The sequence below is a fragment of the Panulirus ornatus genome, chromosome 21 (assembly GCF_036320965.1).
Source record: "Panulirus ornatus isolate Po-2019 chromosome 21, ASM3632096v1, whole genome shotgun sequence".
Lineage (NCBI taxonomy): Eukaryota > Metazoa > Arthropoda > Malacostraca > Decapoda > Palinuridae > Panulirus > Panulirus ornatus.
In genome coordinates, this window is record NC_092244.1 from 24,290,418 (window position 1) to 24,312,339 (window position 21,922).

Here is a 21,922-nt window from a genome sequence, read left to right on the forward strand (position 1 = left end):
ATGGGTACATTATAGATTAATCTATTATCATCCATCTTTGAATATTTGCTTAAAATTGGTGGCAACTGCGAGGACAAAAACCTCTCACTAGCAATGTTATCCTTACTATTCTTGTTCTGTGAAACTTTAGGGTAAACAAGATGCAACTGTATGTCATCATTTACCAGCTAAAGGAGCTTCAAAAGCTGGTCTCTTTGTTTGTATACTGCAAACATAAAACTTAAGCAGTCATTATTCTCATGTTGAGCTAAACTGCTAATTGAGGCAAATAACCATAGAACTGTAATAACATAGATGGCTTATAAGCCTAATTTCATAACTTTTATAATCTACGTAATACATTCAATATGAAAATGAGGTTACAATAATGACCGAAATATTTCCTAATATACTACCTACTTCATTGTTATCAAAACTTAGCAATACCCATATACAGTTACCCTCGAACCGACACCTCGGATTTGGCCGCTAATAAACTCCGATGCAGGTATTTCATTCTCTATACATATTCTCTATACTCTCTGCCATGTTCCACTCCTTTTCACACACTGAGCACACGGAAACATAACGCATTGCACTAAGTTTAAAACACACTTCCTTGTAAACACTTCACCGAGTGAAAAACACCCCTATAACCGCTGTTCCACACTTAAAAAGTAATAAACATGTATGTCTACCACACGCAGCACTTCACATATGTTTAATTAACACACCAAATTTGAATACAAGTAAATAATTCAAAGAAAGCAGTGAAGGTTAACGGAAGATAGTCGGGCTGAAAGAAGAGTGTTCATCATGGTATTCTAAACGAAACCAAAATGGCGTCCTAACTAGGAGCTGTGTAATCCTTCCTACGAAGTGATACGTCGAATAAAAGCTCAAGGAAACCTCACTTCTCAAGGAGAATGCACAGAAACATTGCCTTAGTGCTAAGGAAAGTCTGACTTACCAAAAAGACTAGTAGACACCAAGACATTAGGCAACACAGATTTGAAATACAGAGCGTAAGAACACATCCGTCTTTGGAACCGACACAGAGAAGACTAAAAATGGCGGCCGAGCTCAACAGCAAGAAACATATACAAAGAAGTGCAGTTTCAGACTTTGACGTACTATTTTTGTGATGCTTGCAGTAACGCCATCTGGGGGCGAATCAAGAACTATTAGAAAACGGGAAACAGAGCTTAACTACCAAAGAAAACGAGGACCTTAAAAGTGCAAGATATTCAAATCTGCCATAATTTCTGCAGGGAATAGAGTCCTTTATTGTACTTTGTGTGGTATGAATGTTATGTTTTGCCTTAGCAATGATAAGACTTAATATAAACTGACATTTTGTTAACTTATACAAAATTCTTTGCTAGCGCTGATATGAATTAGTAATTATGTATATGTGTCATGATCCTATCTTCGGTTTGTGCTGGTAATTTATGGTAATTTTGATTTTCCTAATACTCTTACATTTCACTTTATTCTAGAATATTGTGATAAAAGGAAACAAATTATCGTGTGATATTCATTTGGTGCAATACAGTATTGATGAATATATATCAGAACATACTTTTTCACCTTGTGATAGACTGTATGTACATGCGTACACACATGCATGCAGTAGTAATACAAAATAGGATATCAAAGTGTAACTGTGTGACATGCATGCATATCGAAATCCACATATAATCACAAGCAGTCATAAATCTGCTTAAAATATAAACACGGACAGTAATATATTATAGTCTTTAAAGAATTCAATAGTGTATTGTACATGGATGTAAAATAGTTATCAAGTCTTACAAATTAAGATAATTCTTTCAAAGTATAACAAACTGATATGCAAGAGTATTTCTGTCTACATGGAAATATATTCAGTCATACTCGTTGAAAACGAAAACGCAGGTAGTGATATGCAGAGTCAGTTTATATTTCATATAATTTTTTAAAGCGAAATACAGGAGCTTGCGAACTAACACACAAAGATGAAACACTGAGGTAAATTAATCTTATGATGTCTGCCTGACAGTAAAGTGAATGAATAAAATGACTGCCAAATACAACACCTGTTAATAACATCAAAAACGGTGCAAAAATTGATATCAAAACAACTCAAATAAGACCTACATGGTGATGAAAGAAGTATAAAGCCATTGCTTGTAAACATAGATTTGTGAATTGTTGAGAACGTACGGAAATTAATATACTTTTCTTTTGTATCTGCAAAAATGTTTAAGCTTCTGCATTTTAGATGTTATGTGATACCCTCATTCTAATGAAAATTAATATGCTTTGTACTATTGGGAACACAGGTCTATCTTTGTACTTTTTTCCTTTGCAAAATTTAATATTGGCACAAAGTATCCCTTTTATAACCAGTTTCCCTATTGTACCGAAATATTTCCTTCCAATTCCTTCATATAAACCATTATTACTTTTTTGGTACAGTAAGTCTACCTAAGTTACCCATACTTTCTCCTTTTATATACCCATAATCTTATGCTGAAAGCTTGGGAAACAGTACAATGTTGGTTTTTTTTTTTTTTCTATGTTTGTGGTATATGAATACAATTATACTGTCATTATCCTTCATGAATGAAGAAAAATCTTATTTCCAAACCATCAACTTCTACGATGATCTACTTGTGACATTTATCCTCATTCATTATCCTATCAATCAAAATGTACCTCGGACACTTCAGTTGGAGAGGGTGTGATATCTATAAACCTGAGGTAGGTGAAGGCTGCAAGTGGTTAATGCAAACCACTGAACCAAATGCTGCAGTTGTACGGTTAAGTATCTGCGCAGCAAGATATATTTTTAAATGAACACTGGTGATATCAATTCTGCAAATAGGTTACAATTATGCCACACGATTTCCCCATTATAATTAATGAAGTACATGAGACTTACCGTACGTCAGTTGAAATGTGCTTCGAATTTTATGAAGCAAATCACCTCTGCTAGAAGGAAGCTTTCACATGAGATACGCTTTGCCGCTTCACGCCACCAGACTTTAAAGAGTACGACCAACCACATGAAAGTAACAACATTTTGCACTGCTAGAAATATGTAAGCCACAAGACGCTACAGAGCGTAGGGTGGGAGAGGTGGGCATGTGAAAGCTCCCTTCTAGCAGAGGTGATTTGCTTCATAAAATTCGAAGCACATTTCAAATGACCTACGGCAAGTCTCATGTACTTAATTAATTTTACGTCAGCAAATCACACCTCTGCTAGAGCTCGCTTTCCCATGAGGTTTTGAAGCCATGTGGGTGTCGTATTGTAGACATGCAGAGAGGAGAAATGATACAAGCAGTAACCAACTGCAATATAGTAAGAAATTTACATAGCCATGGACCAGGTGACAAGAGACAACATCTCCTATGCAAACAAAGTGAACAGACTATTGAAGGACAGCATCTTGGAAAGGATCGTGACTCGGGACAATCTCCTTGTCATAAAACTTGGCAAAAGTGGCAGCCCTGGACCACCCAGCCCTTGCCATGTGTCTAATCGGTAGAGCCATGGCTTTGGCTTTCGATGCAGCTGCAGGCCGAACACTGCCCGCTGAATACTGGCTGGAGTCCATGCCCGACAGAGAAAGCACTGTTCGAATCCACCTTGCAACAGTGTCCCTCGTTACATGCTTGTGGGGCTTGATAAAACTTAGGAGTAACTTCCCATTCTCCTGATGTGCAGAATTTCTGAACTCCTCTTTCCTAGCAATATACATTTTCAGAGTTTCACACACACACAATCTAATGTCAGTAGAATATGTTTTAAAGCTCACAAACCGCACATTGAACTTTGGCCTGCACTGTTTAATAGTTTCCCCTAACCAAACACAAACAGAGTCCTGCCCAAAACTAATATTCTTCAGCAACAAACAATGCAAAGTTTGTATTCTGGCAGCCTGCATAAGTGCCATCAACATCACAAGCTTCAGTGTTAAATCCTTTAAAGAGAGGGAGGACAAAGGATCCATGGCACGCAGATGCTGTAGCACCTGCTGAACATCCCAAGTTCTTGTATACCTAAGGACAGACGGCCGCAAGTTAAAAACTCCCTTTGAGAACCTGGTGACAAGAGGATGGCTACCTGCACTGCAACCATCCACAGTAATCCCCAGGGAGGAGAGTGCACCCCTGGCAGTGTTGATTGAAGTATAACTAACACCTCTATGGAAAGTGACAGACAGAAAAGTCACAATATTAGTTACAGTGGGAGCAAAGGGATCGATGTTCCGGCTACCACAAAACTGTAACCACCTGTTTATATGTGGCTGGTACTGCCTCGCAGTCGCAGGTCTCCAGGAGGGAAGGATGATGTCCATACCTGCCTGAGAAATGCCCGTCTCGCAGACGTTGCCGGATAAGAGGCAGGCCATCAGTCGGGTGTGTCGGAGAATGGGGTGTTCCTCCTCCGTCGATGGGTGACGCAAGACGTGTGCCCCCCTCGGAATCAGCCGTGGTTCCTTGACCAGCAAAGTAAGTAGAGTCCCCATCTCTGGCTGGGACGGCCAGAGAGGCAATACCATCCACCCCTGCGCTGACTCTGCTCGAATTTCTGTAGGCACCTGGCAATCAGAGCAAAGGGTGGGAAAAGGTAGATTAGTTCAAACTGCTACCAGCAGATAGAAAAGGCATCAAAATGTTCTGCATCTGGGTCAGGTTTCCAGGAGTCACTTGAGCATTCAGTCTAGAAGCAAAGAGATCAATGCTCGGAACCCCAAATACTTCAGAGAGGGCCCTAAAGAGTTCTTCATTCAATTTCCACTCATGCCTGTCATTGAATGTCCGAGATGCAGCGTCTACCATGAGATTGACTTTACCCGGTACATGAGAGCAGGTAAGCCAGATATCATTCACCGCACACCACTCCCAAAGGTCACGGCAAATGTCATTACACAGTGAGGACCGTGTGCCGCCCATTTCATTGACATAGGTCACCGCCGTCGTGTTATCACAAAACACCCGAACATGTCGTCCTTTGAGAAGAGATGCAAATGAGCGCACTACCAGGGAGATGGCTTTGAGTTCCTTTGCATTAATGTGCAAGGCAGATTCTGATAATGACCATCTCCCATTAACTTTTTGTTGATTGAGGTGGCCACCCCAACCTAAATTTGATGCATCAGTATACAGATCCAATGCTGTACCCTTCCGAAAAATCTGTCTGGTTTGCAATGCAATGTGAGATACCCACCAAAGCAAGTCCAATCTCATCTCATGAGTGACCACCATCCACTTGTCAAAGTTACCTTTTGCGACTCTTAACGCAGCAATCTTAGCACATTATAACCGCCTGTAATGCAGTTTCCCCATCTCTGCTGCTGGAACGGCTGCAACTAATAGCCCAACAACTCTGGCCACATTCCGAATTTTGGCTCTGTCACTATGTAACAATTCCTCACAGCATTGTAGTATCTTGTGTATCCTACGATCAGGTAATGTTACTGTCATAGTCTCAGAATCTATAATGTTCCCCAAATACTCCAAGCGCTTAGTGGGGACCAAGACAGATTTGCTTTCGTTAATACGGAAACCTAACTTCTTGAGCAAGTCAACAGTGGCACGCATACTCTCACAACATCCATCAAAAGTGCAGTGACAAATAAGAGTATCATCAATGAAACTCGTGATGATATGTCCCTTCTCTCTAAGGACAGCAAAAACAGGTTTCATTAATTTAGTGAACAGACGGGGACCATCCGTAACCCCATTAGGGAGACATGTGAACTGATAAATTTTTCCTTGCCACTTGAAACAGAGAAAGCGTTGTTGCTCCTCAGCTATCTTAACAGAATAATATGCGTGCCGCAAATCGACAGAGGCCATGAAGACACCGCTGTTAACAAGACGAATCGCCTGCTCAAAATTTTCCATCTTGAAGTGTTTGTACTCTAAAAATTTATAAAATTTTTCCAGGTTAAGGATCATCCTAAACCCACCATCCTTCTTCCGTCTTAAGAAAACAGGGGAAAGAATCTGCCCCTCCTGTCTCTGGGTCTCCTTGATAACCCCCAGACTCAAAAGCTGTACAATTTCCTGACAAACAATTTCCTTTTCCTCGACATTAAACACATACTCAACTTTTTCAGCAAATAAAGTACCAATGTTAGCAACATCAATATCTAAATGGCAATGCTGAACAATATCTAAAATATTTGGATCACTGGTAATAGCGTGCCACTCATGTACAAAATAGTGAAGTCTCCCAGCTTGAAAAGGATGACTCACCTCAGTTACTGCCGGGGATTGTGACCCCGGCCTCGGGAGTTTTTTTGTCTCAGGACCCTGCCGTGAGAAGGATTGCCGGTGCTCACTCCGGGGACCATGCGTGCGTTGGCCACATGGATGAAACCTGATCATAAATCCCCTGTATGGCAGTCTCCCAGAGGAGCCCCTAAACTTGCCAGGACCAAACTTCGAGGTAGAGAGCGGTTTCCTTGGAACAATCTTACTCCTTAACTTTTCAGACTCCTCAATGTGCTTGGCTGAGAGTGAGACATCATCCCCAAACAGAAGACGAGTCATGGGCACCTTGTCTGAACAGAGGTGAGCATACTTGTGGTTAATTTCGCGCTTGATGATGAACCGGCGAGCCAGATTATTCTTGTGATTAGCATGACCCAGGAGTGCCAGGGCACCATTAAGCATGCCCACTTCCTGGGCAACATCTGGTTGGCTAGTCTGGGCGATCTTGTCAAGCACTGTGAGTGACTTAGTCAAAATTGTGGCAGCCGTAATAATGTCTTTCCCAACATCCTTCAAACGGCAGTCTGCCTTCTTGGCATCAGTCTTCAGTGCATCTAAAACTTGCAAGTTGCAATCCACGGGCGCTAAGGCATGACAGTTATCTGGCCTCATGGCTGCAGCATCCTCCAAAATCTCCTTATACTCCTCCTCTCGCAAGCCATAAGCAAATACATGGTTAACCATATCGGCAACATGCTGGTCAATGCCATCAGACACCTCATCCACAGGACCGTAAGCCCTGGCGCACTGCAGAACACTGTCAGGCCGCCCGTCATTCTGAGAGACACAATCATCACTGGAAAGGTAATGCTCAGCTGGAGTAAAGCCCGAAAAACCCGTGGGCGAGCGCGAGGGAGGCACCACCTGGCTAGAAAGGCCAATGTTTACATCGGCGGCCGCCGCGGCGTCATCAGCCCCCCGACTGGGGCCTAAGTTCCTTTCCTCCTTCAATTTCTCCACATCACCACGTAAAGCAGCCAAAGCGTCCATCACCATGTTCCAGGGCGGCGCAGATGCCTCATCCCGTGAGGTAGAAGGCAAGGAATGTGTGTGCTGGGAAGCAGAGTCACCGCCATCACCAGTGACGTGACCATGGGGCCTATTGTTACCGCCCTGAAGAGCCTCCGCTGAGAAGGGCTGCTCCTGGAGTCAGTCCTATGCGAGGAGCCTTTCCTCACATGCCTGGCATGTTCAGAATCGCCCTCCTTACTCGACCTCCGTATGCTGGTGGAACTGCCCGGGACATCCGACATGGTGAGAGTCGTCAACTCCACAAGTGCATCAACAACGCACTTCCATCCCCGCTCCTAAACGGATTACGGGTGGTGTTGCAGCCATCCCCAAACTGGGTCACAGGCTGTAGCAAAGCCTTTCCACTCCAGAGGGATCACGGGAAGAAGGCTGCCAAGCTCGCAGCTGCAGAAAACCGTCTGGACGGCGCGAAGGAAGCACAGCAACTGGTGGCGTGAAGCGGCAAAGCGTATCTCATGGGAAAGCGACCTCTAGCAGAGGTGTGATTTGCTGACGTAAAATACGATATTTGCATGCACACTCCTGCCTGTATGGATTTGTCCTTCTCGTAAGCAGGATATTGATACACTCCATCATTCATCAGCGGTAAAGTTGGCCGATACTGAAATTATTAACTTCTCTCTCTTCACTGACGACTCTTCTTTCTTATCACACTGATGCTTTGTTGTGTGTTGTGGAGGTTCGACATTCAATACATCATGAAAACAATATACATAATCAAACACAATCAACCATTCAAATATTTAATTGCAATCGTTATCAAACGTTAATCATTCCTTACAGCTGGAAAGACAAAATATATTGGTGACATGAACAACCCTCATAACGTGAATAACTCAAACATACATACATTTTCCTCTACATACCGTAAAAGTATACATTGTCTTATGCTCATTATTGACACATATGTATTAAGCAATAATAAACCAATCAATTTATAAAGACAAATGAAACCCAATTTTTTGGTACAGTTTAATACACCGCCCAGCCTACAGAGCTCCCGAAAAGCGTGGACGTGCTTCAGTAGTTGATGGCTAGTCATCTTGTCTCCTGGTTGCTAGGTGTACACCACTTTTGCCCAAACATGTTCAATGATAATTTGGTCTGTTCATTGCTGGCTTGTCCAGGAGCTGCAGGGTGTCTTGTTCCTAGGGACCAGCGTTGAACGGCACGAGCAGTGTGGACGGGGCATCTATCGTTAATAGAAATGACAGGCCCGGCAAGGAGAGGTAAACTCCTCGCCCGCAGAGACGGTAGAAACGTTCCTCCAGCACTTACTGCAACAGTCGTTCTTCCAATGTAGAAAACGTCACTCAGGCCATGTAATTGTCACTCTCCTCTACATGAAACAGGTAAAGTGACATGAACGGGCCTCCTCGCTCATGCTGGCTCGGTCATATGTGCCTGTGGAACATTATGACTTTAACGCTTATTGTAGTGATTCGGCAAGATTTATATCAATAGTGGTTTATAAACAATATATCATTAAGTTTTGGTTACCCACATGAATTTCTCGTTACTATAACTATGGCGTTCTAAGTCTTTGAACAACAAGTTCTCAACGTCATATCGGTTACAGTTCCTCCTCCAGCAGTGAACCTTACCATGAGAGTTGGATATACACATCTCCGTGAACACTGCTTCAGACCAAGTTCTGTTTCACTCGGAATGTTTTGTTCCCTCAGGCGTTTATTCCTCGCGGGAGTTCTGTGGTGTGTTCCTTTCTCGGGCAAAATTCACCTGCGGCTCAACAGGAAAACGTCTTATGCCCATCACGTTCGCTGGAGGGGGTTGCCTCTGACGCTCATGTTCTCTCTGCCAACAATAAAACACAACCATGTTCACAAAGAATGGACACTCAGTTGCCTAAATTGAAAATCTAAATTTCAATTAAGTTTAGATAGTTATAAGCCTAATTTCATAACTTTTATAATCTACGTAATACCTTTAATATGAAAATGAGGTTACAATAATGACTGAAATATTTCCAAATATATTACTTACTTCATTGTTATCAAAACTTAGCAATACCCATATATAGTTACCCGCGAACAGAGACTTCGGATTCGGCTGCTAATAAACTCCAATGCAGGTATTTCATTTCTATATACATCATTCACCATTGCTGCCATGTTCCACTCCTTTTCACACACTCTTATAACTTACATTAAGCCGTTAAGGTTACCGCTCTCCAACCTTCTTCTGTTCCACTTCATGGTGTTGGAGGACAGGACAACTTCATGTGCGATGCCCAGTATAGAGAACATATTATCAAGGAGAGTGATCATGCGACCTCTGAGCACCAATAGCTCATCTCTCCAATTCACCCTAGCCTACCTCGCCGCGGTCCAGTAGATGAGCTACCGTTCCCCGGCCAGCCGACCCAACCTACCTCACCATAACAGTACAGAAGCCACCACTCACCTGCCATTTCTGGGATACCTCACCGCGACCCAGTATAGTAACCACCGCTTCGCGGCTGACCGAACCTACCCTACCTCACAATGATCCAGTTTGGTATCCACCACTCACCCGCCTATTCTAGCCTACCTCACCTTAACCCAGTGCAGTACCTCCCCGCCCACCCGACCGTAGCCTATGAAAATCTTACCTAATCTCCCAAGAAGCAGATGATTATAGTGGAAATGTGCCATTATTATTGTGGTCTGCTGGTGTGACAACGGATGAAGTGACCACGTATAGGGAGGTTAGGCAGTGGGGCGAACTTAACACAATTTCTAATTTCTTTCACTGGCAACACGAAACTTCAAAAGGACCCGGTGGTCTGTTACTCTTTGTATTTTACAAATCCAAAACAAAGAACGTCATTCAGATGAGCTAAACTATCAATTTACAAAAACTATGTTAACTGTAAGAACGTCTATGGCGGGTTACACGTTCCAGGATGAACAATCATAAGCTGTCACCTGAGTGAATAGCAATATACTTCGAAGTCTCTGTCTACGGAGTTCATTGTTCTCTACATTTTCTAGCAGTTGTAATCACAATAAGTACACCTTACTATAGTTCACCATTACTCACTCTACATTGGTTACAACCATAAATCTCCAAATGTTACTCTTACCTGACTAGAAATAAGACCTTTGTTTATGCAGAAATCAGTCAACTCCGAGCCGGGAGCACGAAGCCAGCTGGCAGCTACCGAGCGGGCGACCAGTCACCTGTGGTCACACATCCTCACCTTTCCACCACCACAGGACTTGTGTCAGCAAATTGAGTTTTACCCTGAGTGTCTCAATGGCAAGATTCTTACCTCTTCAGCATCTATGCTGAAAATTTCAGGAAAATCTATTTTTTCAAAAAAATCATGAAAAATCCAAGGCTATATAGCCTTGCATTATTTTTTGCTCAGAATAATCTGTGTATATGTTATTCTTAACGGTGATTAAGTATTTGGAGTCAAAAGACCGTAATTCGTAATATTAACTTCCTCAGATTTTCATGAAAATCTGTGTGTATATGTTATTCCATACGGTGATTAAGTATTTGGAGTCAAAAGACTGTAATTCGTAAAATTAATTGTTTAATTAACATCTGGACTAATTATAATAATCATACGCTAATTACTCGACTGATTATACGAATTTTTAGATTTTGACCATAGATTCTTATTCAGCATATATAACAGTATCTATGCTGAAATTTTTAAGAAAATCTAAATTTTCAAAAAAATCAAGAAAAATCCAAGGCATTATTTTTTGCTCAGAATAATCTGTGTGTATATGTTATTCTATACGGTGATTAAGTATTTGGATTAAGTATTTTTTTTCTCAGGTTTTCAACTTCCTCAGATTTTAATGAATATCTGTGTATAGATGTATTCTTATGGTGATTAAGTATCTGGAGTCAAAAGACTGTAATTCATAATATTAACCGTTTAATTAGCACCTGACTAATTATAAAATTCATATACTAATTACTCGAGTAATTATATGAATATTCAGATTTTGACCACAAATTCTTATTCAATATCCCTAAAAGCATCTATGCTGAAATTTTCAAGAAAATCTATTTTTTCAAAAAAAATCAACTTCCTCAGATTTTAATGAAAATCTGTGTATAGATGTTCTTCTATACGGTGATTAAGTATTTGCAGTCAAAAGAGTGTAATTCGTAATATTAACCGTTTAACTAGCACCTGGACTAATTACAATTCATATGTTAATTACTCGCCTAATTATATAAATATTTAGATTTTGACCACAAAGCATTTTCAATATCCTTAAAAGCATCTATGCTGAAAATTTCAAGAAAATTGTTTTTCAAAAAAAATCAAGAAAAGTCCTTGCATTATTTTTTGCTCAGATTTTCAGCTTCCTTAGATTTTAATAATAATCTGTGTGTATATGTTATTCTTATCCCTGGGGATAGGGGTGAAAGAATACTTCCCACGTATTCCTCGCGTGTCGTAGAAAGCGACTAGAGGGGACGGGAGCGGGGGGCCGGAAATCCTCCCCTCCTTGTATTAACTTTCTAAAATGGGAAACAGAAGAAGGAGTCACGCGGGGAGTGCTCATCCTCCTCGAAGGCTCAGAGTGGGGTGCCTAAATGTGTGTGGATGTAACCAAGATGTGAAAAAAGGAGAGATAGGTAGTATGTTTGAGGAAAGGAACCTGGATATTTTGGCTCTGAGTGAAACGAAGCTCAAGGGTAAAGGGGAAGAGTGGTTTGGAAATGTCTGGGGAGTGAAGTCAGGGGTTAGTGAGAGGACAAGAGCAAGGGAAGGAGTAGCAATACTCCTGAAACAGGAGTTGTGGGAGTATGTGATAGAATGTAAGAAAGTAAATTCTCGATTAATATGGGTAAAATTGAAAGTTGATGGAGAGAGGTGGGTGATTATTGGTGCATATGCACCTGGGCATGAGAAGAAAGATCATGAGAGGCAAGTGTTTTGGGAGCAGCTAAATGAGTGTGTTAGCGGTTTTGATGCACGAGACCGGGTTATAGTGATGGGTGATTTGAATGCAAAGGTGAGTAATGTGACAGTTGAGGGAATAATTGGTATGCATGGGGTGTTCAGTGTTGTAAATGGAAATGGTGAAGAGCTTGTAGATTTATGTGCTGAAAAAGGACTGATGATTGGGAATACCTGGTTTAAAAAGCGAGATATACATAAGTATACTTATGTAAGTAGGAGAGATGGCCAGAGAGCGTTATTGGATTACGTGTTAATTGACAGGCGTGCGAAAGAGAGACTTTTGGATGTCAATGTGCTGAGAGGTGCAACTGGAGGGATGTCTGATCATTATCTTGTGGAGGCGAGAGTGAAGATTTGTATGGGTTTTCAGAAAAGAAGAGTGAGTGTTGGGGTGAAGAAGGTGGTGAGAGTAAGTGAGCTTGGGAAGGAGGCCTGTGTGAAGAAGTATCAGGAGAGACTGTGTACAGAATGGAAAAAGGTGAGAACAATGGAAGTAAGGGGAGTGGGGGAGGAATGGGATGTATTTAGGGAATCAGTGATGGATTGCGCAAAAGATGCTTGTGGCATGAGAAGAGTGGGAGGTGGGCTGTTTAGAAAGGGTAGTGAGTGGTGGGATGAAGAAGTAAGAGTATTAGTGAAAGAGAAGAGAGAGGCATTTGGACGATTTTTGCAGGGAAAAAATGCAATTGAGTGGGAGAAGTATAAAAGAAAGAGACAGGAGGTCAAGAGAAAGGTGCAAGAGGTGAAAAAAGGGCAAATGAGAGTTGGGGTGAGAGACTATCAGTAAATTTTAGGGAGAATAAAAAGATGTTCTGGAAGGAGGTAAATAGGGTGCGTAAGACAAGGGAGCAAATGGGAACTTCAGTGAAGGGCGTAAATGGGGAGGTGATAACAAGTAGTGGTGATGTGAGAAGGAGATGGCATGAGTATTTTGAAGGTTTGTTGAATGTGTCTGATGACAGAGTGGCAGATATAGGGTGTTTGGGTCGAGGTGGTGTGCAAAGTGAGAGGGTTAGGGAAAATGATTTGGTAAACAGAGAAGAGGTAGTAAAAGCTTTGCGGAAGATGAAAGCCGGCAAGGCAGCAGGTTTGGATGGTATTGCAGTGGAATTTATTAAAAAAAGGGGGTGACTGTATTGTTGACTGGTTGGTAAGGTTATTTAATGTATGTATGACTCATGGTGAGGCTCCTGAGGATTGGCGGAATGCGTGCATAGTGCCATTGTACAAAGGCAAAGGGGATAAGAGTGAGTGCTCAAATTACAGAGGTATAAGTTTGTTGAGTATTCCTGGTAAATTATATGGGAGGGTGTTGATTGAGAGGGTGAAGGCATGTACAGAGCATCAGATTGGGGAAGAGCAGTGTGGTTTCAGAAGTGGTAGAGGATGTGTGGATCAGGTGTTTGCTTTGAAGAATGTATGTGAGAAATACTTAGAAAAGCAAATGGATTTGTATGTAGCATTTATGGATCTGGAGAAGGCATATGATAGAGTTGATAGAGATGCTCTGTGGAAGGTATTAAGAATATATGGTGTGGGAGGCAAGTTGTTAGAAGCAGTGAAAAGTTTTTATCGAGGATGTAAGGCGTGTGTACGTGTAGGAAGAGAGGAAAGTGATTGGTTCTCAGTGAATGTAGGTTTGCGGCAGGGGTGTGTGATGTCTCCATGGTTGTTTAATTTGTTTATGGATGGGGTTGTTAGGGAGGTAAATGCAAGAGTCTTGGAAAGAGGGGCAAGTATGAAGTCTGTTGGGGATGAGAGAGCTTGGGAAGTGAGTCAGTTGTTGTTCGCTGATGATACAGCGCTGGTGGCGGATTCATGTGAGAAACTGCAGAAGCTGGTGACTGAGTTTGGTAAAGTGTGTGGAAGAAGAAAGTTAAGAGTAAATGTGAATAAGAGCAAGGTTATTAGGTACAGTAGGGTTGAGGGTCAAGTCAATTGGGAGGTGAGTTTGAATGGAGAAAAACTGGAGGAAGTGAAGTGTTTTAGATATCTGGGAGTGGATCTGTCAGCGGATGGAACCATGGAAGCGGAAGTGGATCATAGGGTGGGGGAGGGGGCGAAAATTTAGGGAGCCTTGAAAAATGTGTGGAAGTCGAGAACATTATCCCGGAAAGCAAAAATGGGTATGTTTGAAGGAATAGTAGTTCCAACAATGTTGTATGGTTGCGAGGCGTGGGCTATGGATAGAGTTGTGCGCAGGAGGATGGATGTGCTGGAAATGAGATGTTTGAGGACAATGTGTGGTGTGAGGTGGTTTGATCGAGTAAGTAACGTAAGGGTAAGAGAGATGTGTGGAAATAAAAAGAGCGTGGTTGAGAGAGCAGAAGAGGGTGTTTTGAAATGGTTTGGGCACATGGAGAGAATGAGTGAGGAAAGATTGACCAAGAGGATATATGTGTCGGAGGTGAAGGGAACGAGGAGAAGAGGGAGACCAAATTGGAGGTGGAAAGATGGAGTGAAAAGGATTTTGTGTGATCGGGGCCTGAACATGCAGGAGGGTGAAAGGAGGGCAAGGAATAGAGTGAATTGGAGCGATGTGGTATACCGGGGTTGACGTGCTGTCAGTGGATTGAATCAAGGCATGTGAAGCGTCCGGGGTAAACCATGGAAAGCTGTGTAGGTATGTATATTTGCGTGTGTGGACGTGTGTATGTACATGTGTATGGGGGGGGGGTTGGGCCATTTCTTTCGTCTGTTTCCTTGCGCTACCTCGCAAACGCGGGAGACAGCGACAAAGTATAAAAAAAAAAAAAAAAAATGTTATTCTATACGGTGATTAAGCATTTGGAGTCAAAAGATTGTAATTCGTAAAAATAACCGTTTAGTTAAAACCTGGACAATTATGATAATATTCATACGCTAATTACTCGACTAATTATAAAGAATTTTAGATTTTGACCACAGATTCATATTCAGCATACATAAAAGTATCTATGCTGAAATTTTCAAGAAAATCTAGATTTTCAAAAAAAGAAATAAATAGAAAAATCCACATTTTGCTCAGATTTTCAACTTCCTCAGATTTTCATGAAAATCTGTGTATAGATGTTATTTTATATGGTGATTAAGTATTTGGAGCCAAAAGACTGTGATTCATAATACTAACCGTTAAATTAGCACCTGGACTAATCATAAAATTCAAATGCTAATTATTCGACTAATTATATGAATATTTATATATGTATATTATCCCTGGGGATAGGGGTGAAAGAATACTTCCCACGTATTCCTCGCGTGTCGTAAAAAGCGACTAGAGGGGACGGGAGCGGGGGGACAGAAATCCTCCCCTCCTTGTATTGACTTTCTAAAATGGGAAACTGAAGAAGGAGTCACGCGGGGAGTGCTCGTCCTCCTCGAAGGCTCAGAGTGGGGTGCCTAAATGTGTGTGGATGTAACCAAGATGTGAAAAAAGGAGAGATAGGTAGTATGTTTGAGGAAAGGAACCTGGATGTTTTGGCTCTGAGTGAAACGAAGCTCAAGGGTAAAGGGGAAGAGTGGTTTGGGAATGTCTGGGGAGTAAAGTCAGGGGTTAGTGAGAAGACAAGAGCAAGGGAAGGAGTAGCAATACTCCTGAAACAGGAGTTGTGGGAGTATGTGATAGAATGTAAGAAAGTAAATTCTCGATTAATATGGGTAAAACTGAAAGTTGATGGAGAGAGGTGGGTGATTATTGGTGCATATGCACCTGGGCATGAGAAGAAAGATCATGAGAGGCAAGTGTTTTGGGAGCAGCTGAATGAGTGTGTTAGTGGTTTTGATGCACGAGACCGGGTTATAGTGATGGGTGATTTGAATGCAAAGGTGAGTAATGTGGCAGTTGAGGGAATAATTGGTATACATGGGGTGTTCAGTGTTGTAAATGGAAATGGTGAAGAGCTTGTAGATTTATGTGCTGAAAAAGGACTGATGATTGGGAATACCTGGTTTAAAAAGCGAGATATACATAAGTATACTTATGTAAGTAGGAGAGATGGCCAGAGAGCGTTATTGGATTACGTGTTAATTGACAGGCGTGCGAAAGAGAGACTTTTGGATGTTAATGTGCTGAGAGGTGCAACTGGAGATATGTCTGATCATTATCTTGTGGAGGCGAGAGTGAAGATTTGTATGGGTTTTCAGAAAAGAAGAGTGAATGTTGGGGTGAAGAGGGTGGTGAGAGTAAGTGAGCTTGGGAAGGAGACCTGTGTGAGGAAGTACCAGGAGAGACTGAGTACAGAATGGAAAAAGGTGAGAACAATGGAAGTAAGGGGAGTGGGGGAGGAATGGGATGTATTTAGGGAATCAGTGATGGATTGCGCAAAAGTTGCTTGTGGCATGAGAAGAGTGGGAGGTGGGTTGATTAGAAAGGGTAGTGAGTGGTGGGATGAAGAAGTAAGAGTATTAGTGAAAGAGAAGAGAGAGGCATTTGGACGATTTTTGCAGGGAAAAAATGCAATTGAGTGGGAGATGTATAAAAGAAAGAGACAGGAGGTCAAGAGAAAGGTGCAAGAGGTGAAAAGGGCAAATGAGAGTTGGGGTGAGAGAGTATCATTAAATTTTAGGGAGAATAAAAAGATGTTCTGGAAGGAGGTAAATAAAGTGCGTAAGACAAGGGAGGAAATGGGAACTTCAGTGAAGGGCGCAAATGGGGAGGTGATAACAAGTAGTGGTGATGTGAGAAGGAGATGGAGTGAGTATTTTGAAGGTTTGTTGAATGTGTTTGATGATAGAGTGGCAGATATAGGGTGTTTTGGTCGAGGTGGTGTGCAAAGTGAGAGGGTTAGGGAAAATGATTTGGTAAACAGAGAAGAGGTAGTGAAAGCTTTGCGGAAGATGAAAGCCGGCAAGGCAGCAGGTTTGGATGGTATTGCAGTGGAATTTATTAAAAAAGGGGGTGACTGTATTGTTGACTGGTTGGTAAGGTTATTTAATGTATGTATGACTCATGGTGAGGTGCCTGAGGATTGGCGGAATGCGTGCATAGTGCCATTGTACAAAGGCAAAGGGGATAAGAGTGAGTGCTCAAATTACAGAGGTATAAGTTTGTTGAGTATTCCTGGTAAATTATATGGGAGGGTATTGATTGAGAGGGTGAAGGCATGTACAGAGCATCAGATTGGGGAAGAGCAGTGTGGTTTCAGAAGTGATAGAGGATGTGTGGATCAGGTGTTTGCTTTGAAGAATGTATGTGAGAAATACTTAGAAAAGCAAATGGATTTGTATGTAGCATTTATGGATCTGGAGAAGGCATATGATAGAGTTGATAGAGATGCTCTGTGGAAGGTATTAAGAATATATGGTGTGGGAGGCATGTTGTTAGAAGCAGTGAAAAGTTTTTATCGAGGATGTAAGGCATGTGTACGTGTAGGAAGAGAGGAAAGTGATTGGTTCTCAGTGAATGTAGGTTTGCGGCAGGGGTGTGTGATGTCTCCATGGTTATTCAATTTGTTTATGGATGGGGTTGTTAGGGAGGTAAATGCAAGAGTTTTGGAAAGAGGGGCAAGTATGAAGTCTGTTGGGGATGAGAGAGCTTGGGCAGTGAGTCAGTTGTTGTTCGCTGATGATACAGCGCTGGTGGCTGATTCATGTGAGAAACTGCAGAAGCTGGTGGCTGAGTTTGGTAAAGTGTGTGGAAGAAGAAAGTTAAGAGTAAATATGAATAAGAGCAAGGTTATTAGGTACAGTAGGGTTGAGGGTCAAGTCAATTGGGAGGTGAGTTTGAATGGAGAAAAACTGGAGGAAGTGAAGTGTTTTAGATATCTGGGAGTGGATATGGCAGCGGATGGAACCATGGAAGCGGAAGTGGATCATAGGGTGGGGGAGGGGGCGAAAATTCTGGGGGCCTTGAAGAATGTGTGGAAGTCGAGAACATTATCTCGGAAAGCAAAAATGGGTATGTTTGAAGGAATAGTGGTTCCAAAAATGTTGTATGGTTGCGAGGCGTGGGCTATGGATAGAGTTGTGCGCAGGAGGATGGATGTGCTGGAAATGAGATGTTTGAGGACAATGTGTGGTGTGAGGTGGTTTGATCGAGTGAGTAACGTAAGGGTAAGAGAGATGTGTGGAAATAAAAAGAGCGTGGTTGAGAGAGCAGAAGAGGGTGTTTTGAAGTGGTTTGGGCACATGGAGAGAATGAGTGAGGAAAGATTGACCAAGAGGATATGTGTCGGAGGTGGAGGGAACGAAGAGAAGTGGGAGACCAAATTGGAGGTGGAAAGATGGAGTGAAAAAGATTTTGTGTGATCGGGGCCTGAACATGCAGGAGGGTGAAAGGAGGGCAAGGAATAGAGTGAATTGGAGCGATGTGGTATACCGGGGTTGACGTGCTGAATCAAGGCATGTGAAGCGTCTGGGGTAAACCATGGAAAGCTGTGTAGGTATGTATATTTGCGTGTGTGGACGTATGTATATACATGTGTATGGGGGGGGGGGGGTTGGGCCATTTCTTTCGTCTGTTTCCTTGCGCTACCTCGCAAACGCGGGAGACAGCGACAAAGTATAATAAAAAAAATAAAAAAATATGAATATTTAGATTTTGACTATAAATCCTTATTCAATATCGTAATCACGACATATACTAACATCTATATACTGTTTTTCATTAAAATCTATGTCGTGATTACGTATCTGAAGTCAACACACTGCATTTCGTAATATCAAGCGTTTTATTAGCACTTGGATTAATCATAATAATATTCATATGCTGATTACTCGCCTAATAATACGAATTTTTAGGTTTTGACCGCTGATTCATATTCGACATACTTAAAAGCATTTATGCTGAAAATTTGAGGAAAATACATTTCATTGAAGAAATCAAGAAAAATCCATGGCTATAGCCTTGCATTTGCTCAGATTCTCAACTTATTCAGATTTTAATAAAAATCTGTGTATAGTTGTTATTATATGTCGTGATTACGTATCTGGAGTCAAAACACTGCATATCGTAATATTAAGCATCTAATCAGCACTTGGATTAATTATAACAATATTCATATGCTGATTACTCGACTAATTATACCAATTTTTAGGTTTTAACCACAGATTCATATTTAGCATACTTAAAAGCATCTATGCTGAAATTTTGAAGAAAATCCATTTTGTCAAAAAAAAATCAAGAAAAATCCAAGGCATTTTGGTCAGATTCTCAACTTAGATTGAACTGAAAATCTGGTATAGATGTTATTATATGTGGTGATTACGTTTCTGGAGTCAAAACACTGCATTTCTTTATATTGAGCGTTTAATTAGAGCTTGCATTAATTATAATAATATTCATATGTTAATTACTTGACTAATGATTCAAATCTTTAGGTTTTGACCACAGATTCATATTCAACATACTTGAAAGCATCCATACTGAAATTTTGAAGAAAATCCATTTTCTCAATAAAATTCAAGAAAAATCCTTAGGTTTTCAACTTACTCAGATTTTAATGAAAATCTCTGTATAGTTGTTATTATATGTCGTGATTACGTATGTGGAGTAAAAACACTGCAATTCGTAATATTAAGCGTTTAATTAGCACTTGTATTAATCATAACAATATTCATATGCTGACTACTCAACTAATTATACGCATTTTTAGGTTTTGACCACTGAATCATATTTAGCATTCTTAAAAACATCTATGTTGAAATTTTGAAGAAAATCCATTCTCTCAAAAAATTCAAGAAAAATCCCAGGCTATAGCCTTGCATTTTGCTCAGATTCTCAACTTACTCAGATTTTAATGAAAATCTGTGTATTGATGTTAATATATGTCGTGATTACGTATCTGGAGTCAAAACACTGCATTTCGTAATATTAAGCGTTTAATCAGCATTTGGGTTAATCATAATAATATTCATATGCTGATACTCAACTAATTATACCAATTTTTAGGTTTTAACCACAGATTCATATTTAGCATACTTAAAAGCATCTATGCTGAAATTTTGAAAATCCATCTTATCAAAAAAATCAAGAAAAATCCAAGGCTATAGCCTTGCATTTTGGTCAGATTCTCAACTTACTCAGATTTAAATGAAAATCTGTGTATAGATGTTATTATATGTCGTGATTACGCATCTGGAGTCAAAACACTGCATTTCTTAATATTAAGCGTTTAATTAGAGCTTGCATTAATTATAATAATATTCATATGCTAATTACTCGACTAATTATACGAATTTTTAGGTTCTGACAAGATTCATTTTTGGTTTTGACCACAGATTCATATTCAACACACATGAAACCATCGATGTTGAAATTTTGAAGAAAATTAATTTTTTCAAAAAAATCAAGAGAAATCCATGGCCCTTGCATTTTCCTCAGATTTTCAACTTAAGCAGATTTTTTGAAAATCTGTGTATAAATGTTATCATACGTGGTGATTACATATCTGGAGTCAAAACACTACATTTCGTAATATTAAGCGTTTAATTAGCACTTGGATTAATTATGATATTCATATGCTAATTACTCGACTAATTATTCGATTTTTTAGGGGACCAACGATTCATATTCAAGATACTTAAAAGCATATATGCTGAAATTTTGAAGAAAATCCATTTTTAAAAAAAAAAATCAAGAAAAATGCATTTTCCATAGATTTTCAACTTTTTAGATTTTGATGAAAATCTGTGCATGTAAGTTATTTTTTGTGATGATTTAAGTATCTGGAGTCAAAACACTGAATTTCATTATATTAAGTGTTTAATTAGCACTTGGATTGATCCTAATATTCATATGCTATTTACTCGACTAACTATAAAAAAAATTAGGTTTTGACCACAGATTAATATTTAGCACACCTAAAAACATCATTGCTGAAATTTTGAAGAAAATCCATTTTAAAAAAAAATCAAGAAAAATCCAAGGCTATAGATGCAGATTTTCAACTTACTCAGATTTTAATGAAAATCGGTGTATAAATGTTATCATATGTGGTGATTACGTATCTGGAGTCAAAACACTGCATTTCTTTATATTACGCGTTAGTTAGCATTTGGATTAATTATAAAATTCATATGCTAATTACTCGACTAATTATTCGAATTTTTAGGTTTTGACCACAGATTCTTATTCAACATACTTAAAAAATCTATGCTAAAATTTTGAAGAAAACCCATTTTTTCAAAAAATTAAGAAAAATCCAAGGCTATAGCCTTGCATTTTGCTCAGATTCTCAACTTACTCAGATTTTAGTGAAAATCTTTGTATAGATGTTACTGTAGGTCGTGATGACGTATCTGGAGTCAAAACACTCCATTTCGTAATATTAAGCGTTTAATTAGCACTTGGATTAATTATAATAATGTTAATATGCTGATTACTCGACTAATTGCACGAATTTTTAGGTTTTGACCACAGATTCATATTTAGCATACTTAAAAGCATCTATGCTGATATTTTGAAGAAAATATAATTTTTCAAAAAAGTCAAGAAAAATCCAAGGCATTTTCCTTAGAATTTCAACCACCTCAGATTTTAATGAAAATCTGTGCATATATGTTTTCTATGTGGTGACCAGCTATCTGGAGTCAAATACTGCATTTTATAATATTAAGCGTTTAACTAGCACTTGGATTAATTATTATATACATATGCTAATTACTCAACTAATTATATGAATCTTTAGGTTTGACCATATATTCATATTCAGCATACTTAAAAGCATCTATGTTGAAATCTTAAAGAAAATTCATTTTTACACAAAACCAAGAAAAATCCGAG

The 21,922-nt window shown here is 40.1% G+C and overlaps 1 protein-coding gene and 1 long non-coding RNA gene across 3 annotated transcripts in view; both read right to left on the minus strand.

Annotated features, from left to right (window-relative positions):
• Positions 1 to 3,503: 3,503 nt before the first annotated feature.
• Positions 3,504 to 7,369, minus strand: LOC139756459 (uncharacterized). The gene is made up of 3 exons (XM_071675916.1): positions 6,234 to 7,369; positions 4,330 to 4,570; positions 3,504 to 3,682 (listed from the first exon to the last, which is right to left on the minus strand). The coding sequence occupies exons 1-3, from the start codon at positions 7,245 to 7,247 to the stop codon at positions 3,504 to 3,506; spliced, it is 1,434 nt and encodes a 477-aa protein (XP_071532017.1). The 5' UTR covers positions 7,248 to 7,369.
• Positions 7,370 to 8,025: 656 nt separating this feature from the next.
• The window catches only part of LOC139756217 (uncharacterized), a 29,822-nt gene continuing 15,925 nt past the window's right edge, over positions 8,026 to 21,922 (minus strand). The window contains exons 1-3 of one of the 2 annotated variants that reach the window (XR_011714302.1): positions 10,369 to 10,547; positions 8,888 to 9,098; positions 8,026 to 8,687 (exon numbers count right to left, since the gene is read on the minus strand). This is a non-coding gene — a long non-coding RNA (uncharacterized lncRNA). Of the gene's footprint in view, positions 8,688 to 8,887; positions 9,099 to 10,368; positions 10,548 to 21,922 lie in introns of those variants that run through there. The other variant, XR_011714301.1, reaches the window with a different exon arrangement.

Coding starts and splice junctions, on each gene's coding strand:
- LOC139756459 (XM_071675916.1), bottom strand. CDS start 7,247: ATGGTGATGGACGCTTTGGCTGCTTTACGTGGTGATGTGGAGAAATTG. Junction 4,571..6,233: donor AATCCCCGGCAGTAACTGAG/GTGAGTCATCCT, acceptor TCTGATTGCCAG/GTGCCTACAGAAATTCGAGC. Junction 3,683..4,329: donor GACGGGCATTTCTCAGGCAG/GTATGGACATCA, acceptor TCTGCACATCAG/GAGAATGGGAAGTTACTCCT.